This window comes from Salmo salar, chromosome ssa26 (genome assembly GCF_905237065.1).
Source record: "Salmo salar chromosome ssa26, Ssal_v3.1, whole genome shotgun sequence".
NCBI lineage: Eukaryota > Metazoa > Chordata > Actinopteri > Salmoniformes > Salmonidae > Salmo > Salmo salar.
The window spans coordinates 3,296,032-3,319,081 of NC_059467.1; the positions used below are offsets into that span (position 1 = coordinate 3,296,032).

Sequence of the window (23,050 nt, forward strand, 5' to 3'; positions counted from 1 at the left end):
CGGAGAAGAGGTATCCGGAGTGGCATTCTAGTCCGACTCAGGAGGCGGGCACACCATCCACCACTTCTGAGTATATTACTTGCTAATGTTCAGTCTCTAGACAATAAAGTAGACGAGCTTAGGGCGAGGATCTCCTTCCAAAGAGACATCAGGGACTGTAACATACTCTGTTTCACAGAATGATGGCTCTCTCTGGATATACTGTCCCCATCCATACAGCCAGCTGGGTTCTCAGTACATCTCGCAGACAGGAATAAAGAACTCTCTGGGAAGAAGAAGGGCGGTGGTGTATGTTTCATGATTAACCACTCATGGTGTGATTGTGATAACGTACAGAAACTCAAGTCCTTTTGTTCACCCAACCGAGAATAACCTCTAACATATTGATGTGCCGCTAGCGGAACGCCTCGCCAATATCCAATGATAGAGCGTGGCGCGAATTACAAACACCTCAGAAATCCCAAAACGTCAATTTTTACAGACTCTCCTTTATCTAACCACATTGTCCGATTTCAAAAAGGCTTTACAACGAAAGCAAAACATTAGATTATGTCAGGAGAGTACCCAGACAGAAATAATCACACACCCATTTTTCAAGCTAGCATATAATGTCACAAAAACCAAAACCACAGCTAAATGCAGCACTAACCTTTGATCTTCATCAGATGACACTCCTAGGACATTATGTTATACAATACATGCATGTTTTGTTCAATCAAGTTCATATTTATATCAAAAACCAGCTTTTTACATTAGCATGTGACGTTCAGAACTAGCATACCCACCAAAAACTTCCGGTGAATTTACTAAATTACTCACGATAAACGTTCACAAAAAACATAACAATTATTTTAAGAATTATAGATACAGAACTCCGTTATGCAATCGCGGTGTCCGATTTTAAAATAGCTTTTCGGTGAAAGCACATTTTGCAATATTCTGAGTAGATAGCCCAGCCATCATGGCTAGCTATTTTGACACCCACCAAGTTTGGCACTCACCAAACTCAGATTTACTATAAGAAAAATGTGATTACCTTTGCTGTTCTTCGTCAGAATGCACTCCCAGGACTTCTACTTCAACAACAAATGTTGTTTTGGTTCCAAATAATCCATAGTTATATCCAAATAGCTGCGTTTTGTTCTTGCGTTCAAGACACTATCCGAAGGGTGACGCGCCAGCGCATATCGTGACAAAAAAAATCTAAATATTCCATTACTGTACTTCGAAGCATGTTAAACGCTGTTTAAAATCAATTTTTATGCGATTTTTCTCGTAAAATAGCGATAATATTCCGACCGGGAGACCTTGTTTTCGTCCAAACACTGAAAATAGAAAATGGAGTCTTCACATGCACGCGTGCGCCAGTGTTCTCAGAACGACCACTTTCCAAAAGCCCTACTGTTTTTCGCCCAGGGACTGCAGAGTCATCATTCCCCATTCTGGCAACTTCTGAGAGCCTATGGGAGCCTTAGAAAATGTCACATTACAGCAGAGATCCTCTATTTTCGATAAAGAGGCTATAGAAGGACAAGAAATGTTCAGACAGGGCACTTCCTGTATGGAATCTTCTCAGGTTTTGGCCTGCCATATGAGTTCTGTTATACTCACAGACACCATTCAAACAGTTTTAGAAACTTTAGGGTGTTTTCTATCCAAATCAAATAATTATATGCATATTCTAGTTTCTGGGCAGGAGTAATAACCAGATTAAATCGGGTACGTTTTTTATCCGGCCGTGAAAATACTGCCCCCTATCCTAAACAGGATAACTCACAATCAAATGCCGACCGTATTACCTCCCAAGAGAATTCTCTTCAGTTATAGTCACAGCCGTGTATATTCCCCCCCAAGCCGATACTACGACGGACCTCAAGGAACTACACTGGACTTTATGCAAACTGGAAACCACATATCCTGAGGTCACATTTATTGTCGCTGGGGATTTTAACAAAGCACATTTGAGAAAAACGCTACCGAATTTCTATCAACACATTGACTGTAGTACTCGCGCTGGGAAAACACACGACCACTGCTATTCTCTCTTCCGGGATGCCTATAAGACCCTCCCCCGCCCTCCCTTCGGCAACACAGATCACGACTCCATTTTGCTCCTCCCTTCCTATAGGCAGAAACTCAAGCAGGAAGTACCTGTGCTAAGATCTATTCAACGCTGGTCTGAGCAATTGGAATCCATGGTTCAAGATTGTTTTGATCAAGCGGACTGGGATACGTTCCGGGTAGCCTCGGAAAATAACATTGATGTATACACGGACACGGTGACTGAGTTCATCAGGAAGTGTATATGGGATGTTGTTTCCACTGTGACTATAAGAACCTACTCAAACCAGAAACCGTAGATAGGTGGCAGCATTCGCGTTAAGCTGAAAGCGTGAACCACTGCATTTAACCATGGCAAAGTGACTGGGAAAATGGTTGAATACAAACAGTGTAGTTATTCCCTCCGTAAGGCAATCAAACAGGCAAAACGTCAGCACAGAGACAAAGTGGAGTCGCAATTTAACAGCTCAGACAAGAGACATATGCGGCAGGGTCTACAGACAATCACGGACGACAAAGGGAAAACCAGCCACATCGTGGACACCGATGTCTTGCTCCCAGACAAGCTAAACACATTCTTCGCCCGCTTTGAGGATAACACAGTGCCATCGACGTGGCCCTCTCCCAAGGACTGTGGGCTCTGCTTCTCGCAAGGCTGACGGCCCAGACGGCATCCCTAGCCGTGCTCTCAGAGCATGCGCAGACCAGCTGGCTGGAGTGTTTACGGACATTTTCAATCTCTCCCTATCCCAGTCTGCTGTCCCCACTTGCTTCAAGATGTCCACCATTGCTCCTGTACCTAAGAAAGCAAAGGTAACTGAACTAAATGACTATCACCCTGTAGCACTCACTTCTGTCATCATGAAGTGCTTTGAGAGGCTAGTTACGGATCATATCATCTCTACCTTACCTGACACCCTAGACCCACTTCAATTTGCTTACTGCCCCAATAGATCCACAGACAATGCAATCGCCATTGCACTGCACACTGCCCTATACCACCTGGACTAGAGGAATACCTATGTAAGAATACTGTTCATTGACTATAGCTCAACCTTCAACAACATAGTACCCTCCAAGCTCATCATCAAGCACGGGGTCCTGGGTCTGAACCCCGTCTTGTGCAACTGGGTCCTGGACTTCCTGACGGGCCACAAGAGTGCATACTCAGCCCCGACCTGTACTCCCTGTTCACCTGTGACTGCGTCGCCACACACACCTCCAACTCAATCATCAAGTTTGCAGACGACACAACCATAGTAGGCCTGATTACCAAAAATGACGATTACCTCACCTCCTTCTCTACAGGAAGGAGGTGAGGGCCCTGGTGGAATGGTGCCAGGAAAATAACCTCTCATTCAACGTCAACAAAATGAAGGAGCTGATCGTGGACTTCAGGAAAAAGCAGAGGGAGCACGCCCCTTTCCACATTGACGGGAACGCAGTGGAGAAGGTGGAAAGCTTCCAGTTCCTCGGCCTACACATTCACTGACGATCTGAAATGGGCCACCCACACAGACAGTGTGGTCAGGAGGCTGAACAAATTTGGCTTGGCCCCGAAGACCCTCAAATACTTTTACAGATGCACAATTGAGAGCATCCTGTCGGGGTGTATCACTGCCTGGTATGGCAACTGCACCGCCCACAACCGCAGGGCTCTCCAGAGGGGGGTGTGGTCTGCCCAATGCATCATTGGAGGCACACTGCCTGCCCTCCAGGACACCTGCAGCACCCGATGTAACAGGAAGGCCAAAAAGATCATCAAGGACATCAACCACCCGAGCCACGGCCCGCTACAGTATCATCCAGAAAGCGAGGTCAGTAGAGGTGCATCAAAGCTGGGACCGAGAGACTGAAAAACAGCTTCTATCTCAAGGCCATCAGACTGTTAAAAAGCCATCACTAGCCAGCTATCACCCAGTTAATCAACCCTGCACCTTAGAGGCTGCTGCCCTATATACATAGACATGGAATCACTGATCACTTTAATAATGGAACACTAGTCACTAATAATGTTTACATACTGCTTTACTAATTTCATATGTATATACTGTTTCTATTCTACTGTATTTTAGTCAATCCGACATTGCATTTTAGTGAATCCGACATTGCTCATCCTAATATTTATATATTTCTTAATTTCATTATTTTACTTTTAGATTTGTGTGTATTGTTGTGAATTGTTAGATATTACTGCACTGTTGGAGCTAGGAACACAAGCATTTTGCTAAATCCACAGTAACATCTGCTAAATATGTGTATGTGTCCATTACAATTTGATTTGAAAATGTGGCCATAAATGTCTTTCTCATTTTAAGGTTGAATGTTACATTAGTTTGTAAGATAGCTTTGACTTTAGGCTATTTATTTACTGTATTACAAAAAAAATATTTAATTGCGTTTGGTTGACAACACAACCAAGGATCAGCTTTTAAAGGAGCTGTTTCTACTGCTTGGATAGTTGCATCTGAGCCAGTGGCTCAGTGGCGACCTGTCATTCAGGGTAGAGCACCAACTGTTTGGACCTCCACCAGTTTAAATGTTTTTCATGTAATTCTGGCATTAATTTGTGTCTATCAGTTTAGCAAACAATATAAAAATGTAGATGACAACCAACCACAATTCAATATCACTAAATATCATTACATGTTAAATAAACCAGAGCTTGAAACACATTGGTTCATTTGCTTTGTTAAACCTACCCTTTGGAATGACTTCGATAGCAACAGTGAATCTATTTGTTTGGAAGTGGAGATCTCTAAACAATTAATTCTCATGATAGTACATTGGTAATAATCAGTGACAAATATCATAGCAGGGCTTGATTAAAACCCAGGATGGGAAACCAAAGGGTAACTATAGATCAATTCTCCAGTAGGTGGTGCTGCCCAGCCTATTGTTTTTTTCTGATAGTGGATATAATGTTGAAGATCTGACATTGTTTTAAAGGTACAAATTCAACATATTTTACACAAGGTTTGTCTATGTTGAAATTGGGTTACCGTGATGATGTATAGCATGTACAGCCGCTGCATTCCAATTTAGGCTTTATCAGTCAAATCTGCCATTTTCAACCCGTATATGGCTACGAGTGTAAAGGGCTACGACTAATTTGAATGAAAAGACAGTGAGCATATCGGAGAGTACATATATCAAAACCAATCCTTACCTGGAGAGTTGGCCAGAGATGCATGGAACACAGAAAAATTGATCAAGGCATATGAGGCCAGAAAGAAGTTTGAAATGATGGGAGCAATGACATTCAGCTCAGCTATGGGGAGAAATCACAAATAAAACTATAAATAGACTGATACATGAGTGACAGGGAGAGAATGAAGTGGATCGTTTCAAGTATTTTGTACACTGTAGTAATCGGTTTGTTGGCCAATTTGGAAACTAGAATGACTTCATTACCCATAATGCTCAATAATGTACAAAAAACGTACCAATAAGAATGAAGGCCAGACCAATACAGAAGGTGAGGACGTAGCCCCGTAAAGGTTCATTGTTCTTTCCATATCCCTTAGCAAAGACATGGAGGCCTGGGTAGATGTTGTCCTTGCACAAAGCCTAAACAGCCACACATACACATTGAGATACCAAATCCAAGCGTATAAAGCGTATAAAGCGGGAAAGGTCTAACATCCAATTCAATTGACAGGACATATCGTATACTCGTTTTTGACATAATATTGGATATCTAAAATAATGTCTAAGGGGCGGTTTCCCGGACACAGATTAAGCCGCTTACGTGTCTTTTTGTTGAGCAAAACTTTTTGTGGAATGTACTACGCTGCATACAGACCCCCGCACACTCCAGGTCGTCGAGATATATAGAGTTTCCTTGTAGGCCTATTTGGCGGGAAACTGTGAAGCGAGCTGTAGCCTATTGCCTGTTTCTGTTTCTGAGTCTTTTATTAAAGAATGTGAAACAATGTTGTGTTTATTTGCTGCTTTTCATTAAATCATGTAGCTGTTCTTTAGGCTATGGGCAGAATATAATATTTTGTAGCATAGGCTACTGAATTTATGACAGTAAACAGTTCATGTGAAAAAGGCCGATATTTGGTTGTTTCAATTGAAAAAATACTCTTTGTCACATGACAATAGCAATAGCAACATTATGATTTTAGAGACACAAAGTAACAATAGCCTCTATGATTAAAGGGATCGGAGTCCATCTACTATTGGGCTCTCACCATCATTATTTACATCATTCAAATTCACCAAATCAGTTTGTTTACAAGCCCAATAGGCTACTCATTTGTTTTCATTAAAAGTCCTGAATGATAGATAGGAAAATACAAGATAGCCTAGGCAAACACCCTAGGCTATCTTACACAATTGCACACAATAGCCTTCAGTGTCCAATCTGATGCACAGAAACATATGAAAACATTAACTCATTACCTTGATGCTTTCTCTGTTACATCTTGTAGACCCTGCTGCAAATCAAGCAGATAATCAACATAACTGTTTTTGCATCGCATGCTATCTCACAACAGCTGTTTGTCACTTGACTGTCATTCAGAAAAATATTTCCTGGATCAGCTGATGATGGTTGACAATAACACTAGGCCTAACTTAACAGCTGGATACCAAATGCACATCTAACAAGCAGGTAAATTAGCCTACCCATAGCCTATTGAAGAACCACGCAAGTTAGGTGACTTTTGGTTAAAGCATTCTATTTTGCAATTGCATACATCATTTTGGATTTGTGTGCCCATAAAAACTGTTTTCACGGCATGGCTTAAATTATCATTATGAACATTTGATAAAGCGGTGCTGCCATTAATAGTGCACCATCTCATAGACTCAGCAATACTTTTGTCTAACTGATGCTCCATAAGGGGTCAATGGGTTTCTTATTGTATTCATGATTGATTCGAAGGAAGTGTAACGGCGTTGGTAGTCGCGTTTGCAGGAATGAGGCGCAGGAAGCAACGAGCACAGGGAGTGGTGTTTTTAATAACACTTTGAAGGAAAAAACAAAGTTCCCAAACACAGGGGAATAAATACAATGTGCGACAATGCCAAGCCGACACGAACAAGACAGTCGATATACAACAATTAATCCCGCACAACAAGGAGCGGGCCAGCTAAACTAAATAGCCCCTCTAATGGCTAATTGACCACAAGTGTCTAAAATAAAAAAAGGGAAAAGCAAAAGGGAATCGGTGGCAGCTAATAGGCCGGTGACGACGACTGCCGAGCGCCACCCGAGCAGGAGGGGGCGCCACCGTCGGTGGGAATCGTGACAGGAAGCTTTCAGAACATTCGCACTTTGCCTACTGGTCAATCATCTCACAGTCATCTGGACACTTTCCTATGTGCAGTGCAGGTCAGTTATATTTTTGTCTCCTTTTCATATCGAGAAAATGGTAGCTTATTGATCACAGAGCGACCAGCCAGCTGTCACATTTTTATTTATTTATTTTATACAATATTCTGCCCATATGAACAAATGTGTATATACAGTATATTCTCCATTGGCATGCTTTTAGGTCCAGGCCCAATCTGTGTCTGGGAAACCGGCCCTAAAAATGTACTCCACGAAAATACTCGAAACATAACAAATACCGAAGGAGGGTTCTCACCTGGAAGACTTTTGGGGCACTGACGAGAGAGGCCAGGGCTGATGACAGCGTGGCCGAGAAAATACCAGCAGTGATCAGAGGTCCAAACCCAGACACCAAACTCATGACCTAGCCAACAACAAGCCTAGACGTTACTTCATTAGTTGGCACCTTCAATGATATCAGGCAACACACACATTCTCTCATGAACTGAGATTAAACTACAGCTATTGAAAAGATTGAAATGCAAAAACAAAGGTCATTTTATAGAGGGTACCATAGGGGTGCTAAGCCATTAGTGGTAGTGGGGAGAAAGTCATGCAAAGTCATGGCAAAACACCTCAAGGCATAAGAAAATACAAAAAGATTAGTGCTAACCATGACCAATTTGTAAAAGGCTTGCAGTGTGTATTCATAATAAACAAAAAAACAACAACAGCAAGGTGTATTGTTCAACTCTATGTCTGCTGTGCAAACCAATCGACAAGTGCCTTTGTCATTAATGTCATGTAAGTGCACTTGGCTTTGGTACTGGGTAACCCTGTACCACTTGCCTATGATATCAGTGGCACAAAGTGGGTGGGTGCCTACGCACAGTGGTTGCTGTCAATGGTCTCATTCAAGACCTAGAGAATGCCTTGTGACTCACAACACAAGCACTATTATCCCAGCTCCCATTGTTTACCACTAACTAACACTGCAAGCCCCTACATCTATTGTCAAAAATTCAAGCAGGAAGGAGAATAGCGTAGTGAGGGAAATGCAGCTTCTGAACTGCCATGAGAGATGGAATAATTTTTGCAGCCCATTTTATCACTAAATTGCCCAACACTAACCCAAATCAAATTCTCAGCGCTCTACATCAAACAACTACCATGGTGTTAAAGGATCATATAAGGTTACCCTCTCTTTTATAAGGCTCTATGCCAGGTGACTATTTTAAAGAATAATTCCTTTTGGAAAAAAGCATATCTGAAAACATCCAAGCAGAGCATTGTGCTAGACTAGAGGTCAACTTTCAGCAGAGGTAGGAGACCTGCTTCGACCAGTAGTTCGAATGACTATCACAATCGGGGTGGGGGTTATAATGCGTGAGACTATTTTAAAGGGGATGGTTCACCTAAATTACAAAATTACGTATTGGTTTTCTTCCTGACAGCGACCAGGTAAACAAAACTGCTTACAGGGTAAGGAAACCAATATGCAGTGTTGTAGTTTGGGTGAACTATCCCTTTAAGTTGTAGGCTCTCAGGCTAAACTTTGTTACATCATGTGAGGTTAACCATTATTGGAGGTACATGTCAATGTTAAGATAATCCTACACATTACCCCAGGCCCAGACATACTTGGAAATCGTTCATAAGCCCAAATTTGCAGCCTCCTTCCTTACAAATCGAGAAGTCATAACCAAGTGTGCAGGCAGCATCCGTGCAGTTCAAGCCACTGACACTGGAGGTATCATTGTGATCGCCAGTGGCGTCTCTAAGGATACAAGATCCTGTAAGAAAGGATGAGAATATTAACTTGAATCTTCAATTAACTAATTGTGGAATTTTTTATAATTTTAAACAGTGTACTTGTCTTGCTACTGTAACTTCATGTTCATTTTATAAAGAGAAAGATTACCAGTAGAAACAGTCACTGCCACATAAGTAATTCCAGTTATAAGGATGGCCAAAAGAGTGCCCTTTGGAATGGCTGACTGAGGATCCTAGGGGGACAGAACAACATATTTCTCAATGTTTTGTTGTGAATACATTAAAAACGCATGACAGTTTTTGCTCTATATTGAAAGTGCTCCATCTTGAAAACTTCACTGCTGACATGCACCCTTTCTAGGGATTATATTAACAGTGGACTAATGAACAAAATGCAAAAATGTAGTTTGAGTGTACAGTAGTATTCCTTTAAAGTTCCAGTGAAGTCAAAAACATGATATTCCTGTGTTTCATATATATTACCACACTATGGAGGTTGAAATAATACTGTGAAATTGTGAAAATAATGATAATGCCCTTTTAGTGTAAGCGCTGTTTGAAAAGACTGCCTGAAATTTTTGCCTGTTTTGGTGTGATGGAGTTTTGGCCTGCCTGGTGACATCACCAGGCGGTAAATTAGTTATTTGACCAATAAGAAAGTGAGTTCCAAACCTCTGCCAATAACAGTGAGTTTTCAGTTTCCTCCTCCCCACTCAGACCTAGGGTTACAACAGTGGTGTAAAGTACTTAAGTAAAAATACTTTAAAGTTCTACTTAAGTTGTTTTTTGGGGTAGCTGTACTTTTACTTCACTACATTCCTAAAGAAAATCATGTACTTTGTACTCCATACATTTTCCCTGACACCGAAAAGTACTTGTTACATTTTTAATTCTTAGCAGGACAGGACATTTTTCCAATTCACGCACTTATCAAGAGAACATCCCTGGACATCTCTACTGCCTCTGATCTGGCAGACTCACTAAACACAAATGCTTCATTTGTAAATTATGTCTGAGTGTTGGAGTGTGCCCCTGGCTATCCGTAAATATAAAAAAACAAGAAAATGGTGCCTGGTGCCGTCTGGTTTGCTTAATATAAGGAATTTGAAATAATTTATACTTTTACTTTTGATACTTAAGTACATTTTACCAATTTTATTTACTTTTGATACTTAAGTATATTTAAAACCAAATACTTTTAGACTTTTACACAAGTAGTATTTTACTGGGTGACTTTCACTTTTACTTGAGTCATTTTCTATTAACGTATTTTACATTTACTCAAGTATGACAATTGGGTACTTTTTTCACCACTGGGTTGCAAAGCTACCGGTAATTTATCACGGTTACCAGAATCTTCAGTAATTTTGGTAATTAAGAGAAAATATATGGCAATCTATTGTAACTTTGGTAATTTATACTGGAATAACTTAAAACAAATGTATTCATATATAGTATTCTTTATATTTATATATATATCTGTGTCCATATTGTCCATGAGTTTCTAGTAGATAGACAATTTGGTCCAAGAGAAAATAGCCTAATTAATAAAAACAACATCTAAACAACAATTTTCAATTACTGTACCTCTGCAACTCATCCAACTATTTACTTTCCCCACAACTGCCACCAGTTTGACATCAAAACATTGACAAGAAAAACATTGGCATAATAAAATAAATATAAAGGATATTAAATGCTGAAACCCTCATATCAAACACCAATAGTATTCACTAAGTTGATGGTTTATATTTAGGATAATGTTTTACAGCTTTGTCATTCTATTTTTTTATTTAATTATTTCATATATTTTACATGTGATAAGTCCAGAGAGAGGGCCAGAGATAATTGCAGACACGTGATAAGTTTAATAAAGGTTAAATTTCAAAAAAAGAAAAAATAATCTACCCAAAAGGGCCACTAGAAGTATTTTGATAGATTACATAAAATCCTTGAAATATACCAAAATTCCAGGAGTTTACTGGTAAAGTTTCCAGTAAAATACCCTCCCTTTGCAACCCTACTCAGACCACTCACAGACAGTCTTTGCAAAATTCTTGATTGAGAAATTGCTATCTACTAAGAAGCTATTTTTGTTTGTTTTTGACCGTTTTAATTGAAAACAATCACAGTAGGGTACTTCATTGTTACTGGGAAAGGATTTGATATTGATATAAAACGGCTGCTTTGGACCTTTGAGAGAAGCCAAGGTCTTACTGTAAGGTCTCCTGAGATGTTGGCACCTGCCAGGATGCCTGTTGCAGCCGGAAAGAAAATGGCAAACATGGAAAAGAACGTCTCGCCGTCTCGGAAATCCGGTCCCATGTTCTCCATCATGATAGCCGCTTCGGATGAAAAAGAACACAACGTGAGAATTTCATCTTGATTCAATGGGGGCAGTCGTAAGCCATTAAATATAATGCTAGCCTGTGTGCCAGTCTGTTTCTGCACTCTTGCCAACTCCTAGGTAGGCAAAAGCACAAACAGATCTGAGATTAGATTAATGTAATGCATGTTCAACAGAAGGAGAATTACAATTTGGGATATGGAAATGAGTGCATAGTTGAACTATCAGACAAACCTTTGTAGCCAAAGAAGCCTTTGGGCTCTTTTGACTCCATGGTGATGACGGTTCCGATGAAATAGTTGAAGATGGCGGCCAAAAGAATGACCAACAGCACAATCTGGGCCTGGAAGGGAAAGTTGGGTCATGAGTTGTACAGAGTTTCAACACGTTTATCTGCCAGAAGTTCCATAAAGTCACTACGGCAAAAGTCTAAAGTAAAGCAAGGGTTCCTTGTGTTACTATGTGTGACAGTGCATTGCTCTGTGGGTCTTACCTTCGCCTCCCACTCCATCCCTGCCACTGAGATGCCCAGAAGCAGGATGACAGTGAGGGTGCCCACTATACGGACGTCATTGAGCTCATCTGTCATTAGGGCATCTACATCCTGTCAATCAGAAAACAATCACCCAAGGCTGTTACTGTTGTTGCTATGTAAAATGTCAACATGGCACACAGCGATCCAATCAACGTTCACTATACAGGCATATCAAATGTTCCTTACATTAAGCATCTCAACGACAGTTTCAGCAAAGCCCACAACATACATGGCCACAGCCACAGCATTAGCAAAGGCGAAGATGAGACCAATGGAGCCACCAAATTCAGGGCCCAAACTCCTTGATATGAGGTAATATGCTCCACCTAAGATAATAGGAAGAATTACAGACGGGTTAGACCAGAAACACACTAGGGTTAGACCAGAATTACAATTCAAGCGTGTTAATGCTCGGCACACTATATCTGACTTTAAAGGTAATTTCCGATTGAGCTGACATTTTCTGCGTTTATTGTGAGTGTTGTAACTGACAGTTAATCTGTAAGTCTATGTCGTTGTTTTTTGTTTGAATTGTTTACGTGTTCGCTATGCGGAGGAAATGATAAGACAGGTGGAACTACGTGGCTAATAACTGTTGTAACGGGGATCATTATCATAGCAACACATCTTTGGGGATGAAGGCTTTCCCGCGCGATGTTAGCTAAGTTTTCATGTTACCGGGTGTAGTTCGTAAAGGTTGATATGTGTATGTTAGGATGAAGAGTGAATTCATGCCAGGAATAATAAGTGTGAAGTTTGATTTCCTCCCTTCTGTAATAAGCAGCCAATTAGGTATTTTTTCCTTTATTCGTGTGTTCAATCTGATACTGTTATAGCTCCGGCTAAACTGTTTATGTATGTAAGCACTTCAGAGTTATACCAAGCTAATAAGTCACTCATAAGACAAGAAGGTGTAAGAGTGTGCTTAAACTGTATTTTCATTTACTTTATAGTTCTCACGGAAGGTGATAATTCTGACTAAACTACAGAATAAAGCCGCCAGTAAAAATCAAGGAACGGTTGTGCTCGTGGTTACTGGAGGGAGTTACAGTGAGAACTCAATGCTCTTCACGAGCAAGAGAGAAAGAAGAATCTCGTCCAGCTGTAAACGTCTACAAGATACCCAAATCCTGGTAGGCCCTGTCATCTGCCAGATAAGAGTTTTGCACCTACCTGAAACCTAAGAAGAAAATCTCCACATAAGGAAGCATCGTGAGGCAACATAAGGTCAAGGCTAACAGGAAAGTCAGACACGTATGTACAAGTCAAGGTGTTTGAAGGTGTCCCTAAGCCTTGTGAACTGCTAATAAGAGACTTTAAGATTACAATTTGTGAGGACTGGAGATAGTTGTGCATTTCATCAAGACGCTGGTATTATGCATTTGCTCTTTCTATCTTAATGTATCGCTGTTATGTGTATTACTGGAAAAATATGATTTGATACTTACTAAAACAATATATATATTGCGACAAAACATTAAGGGTCAGCGTACACCTATTCATTATATTTTCACCTGTAAGTTAATAGTGTAATTGTTTGGTAAGGTGTTTGTTCAAGCCTTTGTTACAAGCATTATACATGTTTATACCACGTACTAAGGTTTAAATTACCTACTCACTTATCCAAACCTTACCTAGAATTGATTTGATTTGATTTAGAATGTCAGAAAAGGGTAGTTTCACTAAAGGTGATAGAGATGGGGTGGGTCAAGTTGAGCAGCTGCAGCAACACCTCGCAAACTTCAAGCCTTCATCAGAACAAACAGAGCAGCAGGAAGAGACCCAGACTGGTGTGGAGTCACGGCTGCCAGCGAATGATGATACAGAAGTTGCTAATGACACATCACAACAACAAGAGCCACCAGACATCTTAGAAGAAACTGAGACCTTTCCCAGCTTCAGTCAGTTTGTGAAGTTTCTCACTAGAGAAGCCAAGATCGCTTGCAATCCTGTAACATCCCTTCACGCTTTGAAACCAAGCGAAGATGGAAAACCTAAGACGCCAAGGATTCAAAGCCCTGGAGCAAGGGTATTATCAACTAACTCTGATGAGAAAGATACTGTCACTAGTTGTGTCTTCTGTGAGAAGTCAGGTCATAGTCTCCACAAATGCTGGAAGTTTATGGATAAGCCCACCGCAGAGCGACAGAAGTTTGTTCAAGAGAATAAATTGTGCTTCGGCTGTTTAAGGCCTGGGCATCGTTCGAAAGATTGTGATAACAGGAACACCTGTGACACGTGTCAGAGGAGGCATCCATCCTGCCTGCACGAAGATCGTACTAAAGAAAGGTCAAGGGATAGGAAGACAGAGCCCCCACAAGATAAGGGGACAAGTGCGTCAAGTGAGGCCATATCTAACAGAGTCGTAAGGGACATTAACAACACTCACACCTCCACAATCATTCCAGTATGGGTGTCAACCACAAGCGAGCCCGATCGTGAAGTTCTCGTGTATGCACTTCTTGACACCCAGAGCGACACCACCTTTATCCTTGAAGAGACAACAAAAGCTCTCAATACAAGGAAGGAGCCAGTACATCTGAAACTCTCTACAATGGCTTCAAGGAATACCATCGTGCCCAGCCAGAAGCTGTCTGGTTTGCAGGTTAGAGGGTTTTACTTGGAGAAGAAAATCCCTCTGCCAACGACCTACTCGAGAGAGTTTATTCCTGCAAACAGAGATCATATTCCTACTCCAGAGACGGCAAGAGCATGGTCTCATCTTGAACACATTGCAGAGGAGATTGCTCCTCAACAGAGCTGTGATGTCGGTCTCTTAATTGGCTACAACTGCTCCCAGGCTCTTCTTCCAAGAGAAATTGTGTCTGGTAAGGGAAATCAGCCTTTTGCTCAGAGAACAGACCTTGGCTGGAGCATAGTCGGCTATGGAAACCCATGTATCGACTATGGCGACGCTATTGCAGTGAGTCATCAGGTGATCGTTCGACAGGTGATGCCAAGTCTTCAATCTTCTTCCAACCTCACAAATCAAGTACATTATGTTTGTAGAACACGCGTAAGAGAGGTAATCACAGCACTGGACATTATCAAGGCGCTTGAATCCGACTTCAATGAGAGAGCTACAGAAGAGGACCTCATATCTCAAGAGGATATCCGGTTCCTGACAAAAATGAAAGCGGGCATAAAACGCAAGGACAATGGACATTACGAGATGCCGCTGCCGTTTAAGGAAGAAAGACCCAACCTGCCGAACAATAAAACATGTGCAGTTCACCGCCTCAAGTGCCTGGAAAGGAGGCTAAGGAGAGACAAGCAGTACTACAAGGACTACACAGCATTTATGGAAGAGACCATAGCTTGTGGAGATGCTGAGAAGGTCTCCAAGGAAGAAATTAACAAACATCCAGCATGGTACATCCCACATCATGGGGTTTATCACCCACAAAAGCCTGGGACGATACGAGTCGTCTTTGACTGCTCAGCTAAGTTTCGAGAGACGTCCTTGAATGACCATCTCCTGCGGTTCCTTTGGTGGGAGAACGGAGATCTAGAGTCTCAACCCTCAGTGTATCGTATAAAGGTCCACTTGTTCGGCGCAGCTTCATCTCCTGGTTGCGCCAACTATGGTCTCAAACATCTCGCTGCCGAAGGACGAGGAAGCTTCAGCGAGAAGTCTATCCAGTTCATAGAAAGGAACTTTTATGTTGATGATGGGTTGACGAGCGTATCGTCTGAAGCTGGTGAAAGAAGCAAGAGAGCTTTGCAGCATCGGCAAACTTCAGTTGCACAAGTTTATCTCTAACAGCAAGGAAGTTATAGCCACAATTCCCAAGGAAGAATGTGCTGAGGGTGCCAAAGACCTGGATATGGCTCTGGGTGAACCACACATGGAGAGGGCGCTTGGTGTACTGTGGTGTGTCGCATCAGACGAGTTCCAGTTTAGGGTAGTTGTCAAGGAACGCCCACTCACAAGAAGAGGAGTGTTGTCTACAGTAGTCTCTGTATATGATCCGCTTGGGTTTGTGGCACCCTTTGTCCTGGCAGGGAAGCAGATCTTGCAGCAGATGTGTCATGACAAGATCGACTGGGATGACCCCATTCCAGATGACCTACGTCTCCAGTGGGAATTCTGGCTCCAAGGTCTACAAAACTTGTCGGAAGTAAGGATCCAACGAGGCTACTTGCCATCAAGTTTCAAGGAAGTGCAGAGTTATGAGCTCCATCACTTCTCCGACGCTAGTACCTCAGGTTATGGAGAGTGCTCATTTCTCAGAACAATCAGCACAGCAGGAGAAGTTCATTGCTCCCTAGTTATGGGAAAGTCGAGAGTCGCCCCTTCCAAGATTACGACCATACCACGACTGGAACTTTCAGCAGCGGTGGTAGCTGTTCGAACAAGTGACATGCTCAAAAGGAAGCTAGAGATACAAGGTCTACAGGAATACTTCTGGACAATGAAGCCAGAAGATTCCATGTCTTTGTAGCTAACCGTATCCAACGCATTAAGCAAAGCACAGATCCCGAACAATGGAGATATGTGACCTCTGAAGAGAATCCTGCGGAAAATATGTCTATTTTTCTGCATACCTCTTGAAATGATCAGTCTATAATATTAATGGTAGGGTTATTTGAACAGTGAGAGACAGAATAACAACAACAAAAATCCAGAAAAACGCATGTCAAAAATGTTATAAATTGATTGGCATTTTAATGAGGGAAATAAGTATTTGACCACCTAAGATAAGCACACTCTTAAAGGGAGTGCTCCTAATCTCAGCTTGTTACCTAAATAAAAGACACCTGTCCACAGAAGCAATCAATCAATCAATCAGATTCCAAACTCTCCACCATGGCCAAGACCAAAGAGCTCTCCAAGGATGTCAGGGACAAGATTGTAGACCTACACAAGGCTGGAATGGGCTACAAGACCATCGCCAAGCAGCTTGGTGAGAAGGTGACAACAGTTGGTGCGATTATTCGCAAATGGAAGAAACACAAAAGAACTGTCAATCTCCCTCGGCCTGGGGCTGCATGCAAGATCTCACCTCGTGGAGTTACAATGATCATGAGAATGGTGAGGAATCAGCCCAGAACTACATGGGAGGATCTTGTCAATGATCTCAAGGCAGCTGGGACCATAGTCACCAAGAAAACAATTGGTAACACACTACGCCGTGAAGGACTGAAATCCTGCAGCGCCCGCAAGGTCCCCCTGCTCAAGAAAGCACATATACATGCCCGTCTGAAGTTTGCCAATGAACATCTGAATGATTCAGAGGACAACTGGGTGAAAGTGTTGTGGTCAGATGAAACCAAAATGGAGCTCTTTGGCATCAACTCAACTCGCCGTGTTTGGAGGAGGAATGCTGCCTATGACCCCAAGAACACCATCCCCACCGTCAGACATGGAGGTGGAAACATTATGCTTTGGGGGTGTTTTTCTGCTAAGGGGACAGGACAACTTCACCGCATCAAAGGGACGATGGACTGGGCCATGTGCCGTCAAATCTTGGGTGAGAACCTCCTTCCCTCAGCCAAGGCATTGAAAATGGGTCGTGGATGGGTATTCCAGCATGACAATGACCCAAAACACACGGCCAAGGCAACAAAGGAGTGGCTCAAGAAGAAGCACATTAAGGTCCTGGAGTGGCCTAGCCAGTCTCCAGACCTTAATCCCATAGAAAATCTGTGGAGGGAGCTGAAGGTTCGAGTTGCCAAATGTCAGCCTCGAAACCTTAATGACTTGGAGAAGATCTGCAAAGAGGAGTGGGACAAAATCCCTCCTGAGATGTGTGCAAACCTGGTGGCCAACTACAAGAAACGTCTGACCTCTGTGATTGCCAACAAGGGTTTTGCCACCAAGTACTAAGTCATGTTTTGCAGAGGGGTCAAATACTTATTTCCCTCATTAAAATGCAAATCAATTTATAACATTTTTCACATGCATTTTTCTGGATTTTTTTGTTGTTATTCTGTCTCTCACCATTAAAATTATAGACTGATCATTTCTTTGTCAGTGGGCAAACGTACAAAATCAGCAGGGGATCAAATACTTTTTTCCCTCACTGTATGCTTCTCTGCTTCTCACATCTCTGAGGAAATCTGGGTAAAAGATTGAAAGGAATGTGAGTCTTATTCAGTACGTTTAGTTATTGCTTGCTTTTCTAGAAATTGAAAGTCTACCAACCTTGCCCGCTACTTTAACTTGATCGATAGGCTGAAATGCTTTTGGTAACTAGTTATGAGGTTGGGAGATTGGGAACCTATCTGGGTTAGCTAAAGCCAACTGAGGGGGCACATGCCCTTCTGTACGGGCATGACGCTTCTGTCGACAGTGCTCTACGGATCTAATCCCGGTATCATGAAGGATCTCAATGACTTTACCAAATTAATACTCCTTAAAATCTCTTCTAATACCTAATTTATATAATTCTGCTACAGGATCCTAATGCATTGTTAATATATTAGCATTTCATCAGGAATAAAGCTTTCCCTTACCTCCTCGCACAAACCCATTGGTTGCTATGGCTGAGGTGGAGAGTCCAGTGATGGTGGTTACAACTGTTGCCATCAGAATAATAACACATGTCAGACCTGTTAAAAAAGATGAGCAAATGATCTTTTAGTAGATAACTTTCTCATCATGCTTACAGGTAAAATCGATTGTGACAAAGGCTTGGAGGAATTTGTTTTACCTGACCTGGAAAAACTCTGAGCCCTAGTTATAGAACATGTTACTAGGCCCACTTGGTCAAAAAGCATAATAATAATATACCTGCAAGTATATAATTTTATGATAACAAACTTTACAACAAGGGGTGCGTTTATTTTGTGTCACCTGGTGCCCCAGGTGGGTGGAGATTTCACTTTAAGACCAATGGAATGGTCTAAAATGAACAAACCCTGAAAGGGGTTTTGGTGATGCAAAACTAACGCGCCCAATGCTCAAGCAATACTATGAGGTTTGAAACCTTAAATATTTTGGTCTTGATTGAACATAAGTCAACACCTACGTACCAATGCCTGCCTGTCCCACGATCCATGACATGCGAATAAAGAGCATCACACCCCAGATGTTCAACATGCAACGTATCTGAAAACACAGACACACAGGTGACAACATTCATGTTACCAACACATACTTCTATAGTGGGGGGAAACCATTAATTTGAAAGCTTGTTTTTAGATTTGTGTTGGATGTCTTTGAAAGGATTTACATTGATGTGCAATTCAATGATTCATCACAGAGCAATAAGGAGAACATGGTAGAGTTTGAATAGTTCTAAAAGAAAAAAACGGGATGTTTGGGCCAGAGACAACAAAATGTTTAGTTCCCAGACCCAGTTCTGGTCACACTAACCAGGACACCTTTGACCCAGCCAAACTTGATGGTGCCTCCCTTTGCTTGTTCCTTTGTTCCTTCTTTGGCTGCAGCCTCCTCAGCAAGAGTAGACTCCTCCCCAATAGGAAAGCCATCCTCATCCAATGGCTCCTGAAAAATACCACACATAACAAATGCTGACAAACATTAAGGGCTAGATTCAATTCAATGATTCATCACAGAGCAACTGATTGACTGATTTTAGCCTTCCCTGTAGCTCAGTTGGTAGAGCATGGTGTTTGCAACGCCAGGGTTGTGGGTTCGATTCCCACGGGGGGCCAGCACAGAAAAAAAAAACAAAAAAAAAAATGTATGAAATTGTATGAAATGTATCCATTCACTACTGTAAGTCGCTCTGGATAAGAGCGTCTGCTAAATGACTAAAAATGTAAAATGTAGGAAGATATTCCTTCTCGAACATATGAACTTTCATGTGCCTTCATAACAAACTTGTATGCCATCTGTAAATACGAATACAATTGTTAAATTACGAGACTTGTTGGTTAAACCACAGAAAAAGTTTGCAACCTTCCCACTAGCCATGATTGACTAAGATATTGAGTGGCCTGGACATGCCGAGAGATGAGTTCGGATTGATTTGCCATAGAAGGCTATCTATTATTTTGAGCTCGTCAGTCTGTGTCGGTAATCCTGTCGAAAGCGGCTTTAAAAAAAAATGTATTGTGACCTGCATAAGTGTTGCTCTCCGCTTTCTGGAGGATCAAGTTTTGAAATCAATGGAATTAGAGTATGATAGTTAAATAGATGGAGAAAACACCTGTCTCCAGATTACATCTTCATCTGTTAGTTAGCTAGCTAACGTTAGCTGGCTGGCTCGTTAGCTAACGTTACGTGACGTGTGTGATCTTAAATGTTGTTTACCTAGCTAGGTTCATTGTTTACCTAGCTAGCTAGCTACATGTCTTAAGCTAAAGTGTACTGTTAGTTAGCTAGCTAACGTTAGCTGGCTGGATTGTTAGCTAACGTTACGTGACGTGTGTGATCTTAAACGTTGTTTACCTAGCTAGGTTCATTGTTTACTTAGCTAGGTTAATTGTTTACTTAGCTAGTTAGCTACATGTCTTAAGATAAAGTGTACTGATAGCTAGCTAGCTAATGTTAGCTGGCTGGCTCGTTAGCTAACGTTACGTGTGTGAACTTACACTTTGTTTACCTAGCTAGGTTCATTGTTTACCTAGCTAGCTATATGTCTTAAGCTAAAGTGTACTGTTAGCTAGCTAGCTAACGTTAGCTGACTGGCTCCCTAGCCAACGTTATTATTTGTATTGTTGGCACTGTTCATTGTTGTTTAACTAGCTAACGTTAGCTGGCTGGCTTGTTAGCGAACGTTACATGATGTGTGTACAACACCCGTTGAATATGGCCGGTGTCAGTAAACATCTGCAAAAAAGCCTAATGAAATTGTTGCTAGCAGAGCTGGTTTGGCTGTTTTCATGTTATCCATAGGTAAACAAATCCTCGGCCAGAACGTCAAGTGTGCGCTACGAGAGCGAAACAAGTTGGGTGGGGCTAAAGCTTAAGATGGTGTAAACGATGCTGAATGGGTGTAGACAAAGAAGACCTCTTCGCTAGATACCAAAACATTCAAAGGCCAATTTCTCAAAAGTGAGTTTACAAGTTAATCAACTTTCAAAGCAGAATTACTTTCCTATTGTTCCTCAAATGGTTCCCATTGTTCCTCCTCATTTTGTTGCTCTCTACTTTTATCCAACACAATTTCAAATGTTGCTACATAAGACCGAATCCAGGTGTTGAGTCACATATGTCAACTCAATTGGAAATGACCTTTAACCCTAAAAGTGGCAACATATTATTTGCTATAACGTGGATCTTCTGCTGAACTGAAATCGGAAGTTCAAACAATAACAAAGGGCACCCCGTCACTGTTTTGGTTAACAGCTGAGGGATGGGGCTGGAGAAATGTAATTTTCCTTTTCAAATTCATAGACAGAGCTATGAATGAAAGGACTGACCATCAATGCTTTCAGAATAATAGTTGTAACCATGTTTTGCATTGTCTGCATATTTACAAACAATGGAGAAAAACAAGCTTATATTTTGGGTTCTGATGGGGTATGACAGTTGAAATAAGGTCATGAGGCATTTCTAAGTTATCTTCTTCAAGAATCATTGGGTATGTCATTCATTTAAGGGAGTGGCTGCATGACTGGATTATCTGGAGTTCTTTCTGATAGCTAAACAACCGTACCTTCTGCGCATGTGCTAGTTCGGCAGCCTAGAGATGGAATAGGCTACTCGGGCGAATTTCAATGATGTACTATCTATCAAATCATTCTGTGTTGCATGATCACTGAGAAGCAAAATAACAGTTGCATGTCATCTATGGTTAAAACACAGATTGTTTTGCCCCAATGCAATGTGTAGACAGGGCTCTCGAGTGGTGCAGCGGTCTAAGGCACTGCATCTCAGTGCTAGAGCCGTCACTACAGACCCTGGTTTGATTCCAGGCTGTATCACAACCGGCTGTGATTGACAATCCCATAGGATGGCGCACAATTGGCCAGCGTTAAAAAATTGTTCTTAACTGACTTTCCTAGTTAAATAAAGGTTAAATAAAATTTGCTACATGTTACATGTGATGTTTTCATGTAGGCTAAATGCATTTGTCTGACTCGTGCTTATGTTTGTGCTACTGCAATATCCTTAGTTACAACAGACAGAAAAGGTTGCAGCTACATATTGATCATGTAGTCCTATATTAGCCTACAAAATACACTACCGTTCAAGAGTTTGGGGTCACTTAGAAATGTCCTTGTTTTTGAAAGAAAAACACATTTTTTTGTCCATTAAAATAAACACAAAATTTATCAGAAATACAGTGTAGACATTGTTAATGTTGTAAATTACTATTGTACCTGGAAACGGCAGATTTTTTATGGAATATCTACATATGCGTACAGAGGCCCATTATCAGCAACCGTCACTCCTGTGTTCCAATGGCATGTTGTGTTAGCTAAACCAAGTTTATCATTTTAAAAGGCTAATTGGTCATGAGAAAACCTTTTTGCAATTATGTTAGCACAGATGAAAACTATTCTTCTGATTAAAGAAGCAATAAAACTGGCCTTCTTTAGACTAGTTGAGTATCTGGAGCATCAGCATTTGTAGGTTCGATTACAGGCTCAAAATGGCCAGAAAGAAAGAACTTTCTTCTGAAACTTGTTCTGAGAAATGAAGGCCATTCCATGCGAGAAATTGCCAAGAAACTGATGATCTCATACTACTCTGTATACTACTCCCTTCACAGAACAGCGCAAACTGGCTCTAACCAGAATAGAAAGAGGAGTGGGAGGCCCCGGTGCACAACTGAGCAAGAGGACAAGTACATTAGTGTCTAGTTTGAGAAACAGATGCCTCACAAGTCCTCAACTGGCAGCTTCATTAAATAGTACCAGCAAAACACCAGTCTCGACGTCAAAAGTGAAGAGGCGACTCCGGGATGCTGGCCTTCTAGGCAGAGATGCAAAGAAAAAGCTATATCTCAGACTGGACAATAAAAAGAAAAGATTAAGGTGGGGCGACTCCGGGATGGTCTTCTAGGCAGAGAAGCAAAGAAAAAGCTATATCTCAGACTGGACAATAAAAAGAAAAGATTAAGGTGGGGCCTCCCACTCCTCTTTCTATAATTACAAAAGGGTTTTCTTATGTTTAATTAGCCTTTTAAAA

At 41.5% G+C, this 23,050-nt stretch overlaps 1 protein-coding gene across 1 annotated transcript in view; it reads right to left on the bottom strand.

Moving 5' to 3' along the window:
* LOC106587038 (solute carrier family 12 member 2) overlaps positions 1-23,050 on the bottom strand; it is a 47,824-nt gene that overhangs the window by 20,818 nt on the left and 3,956 nt on the right. Inside the window, exons 2-13 of the mRNA XM_014174894.2 lie at positions 19,322-19,453; positions 18,979-19,054; positions 18,460-18,555; positions 12,187-12,326; positions 11,959-12,069; positions 11,700-11,808; positions 11,336-11,463; positions 9,267-9,351; positions 8,987-9,138; positions 7,662-7,769; positions 5,508-5,631; positions 5,231-5,332 (exon numbers count right to left, since the gene is read on the bottom strand). Coding sequence (XP_014030369.1) covers positions 5,231-5,332; positions 5,508-5,631; positions 7,662-7,769; positions 8,987-9,138; positions 9,267-9,351; positions 11,336-11,463; positions 11,700-11,808; positions 11,959-12,069; positions 12,187-12,326; positions 18,460-18,555; positions 18,979-19,054; positions 19,322-19,453 — 1,363 coding nt within the window. The remainder of the gene's footprint in view (positions 1-5,230; positions 5,333-5,507; positions 5,632-7,661; positions 7,770-8,986; positions 9,139-9,266; positions 9,352-11,335; positions 11,464-11,699; positions 11,809-11,958; positions 12,070-12,186; positions 12,327-18,459; positions 18,556-18,978; positions 19,055-19,321; positions 19,454-23,050) is intronic.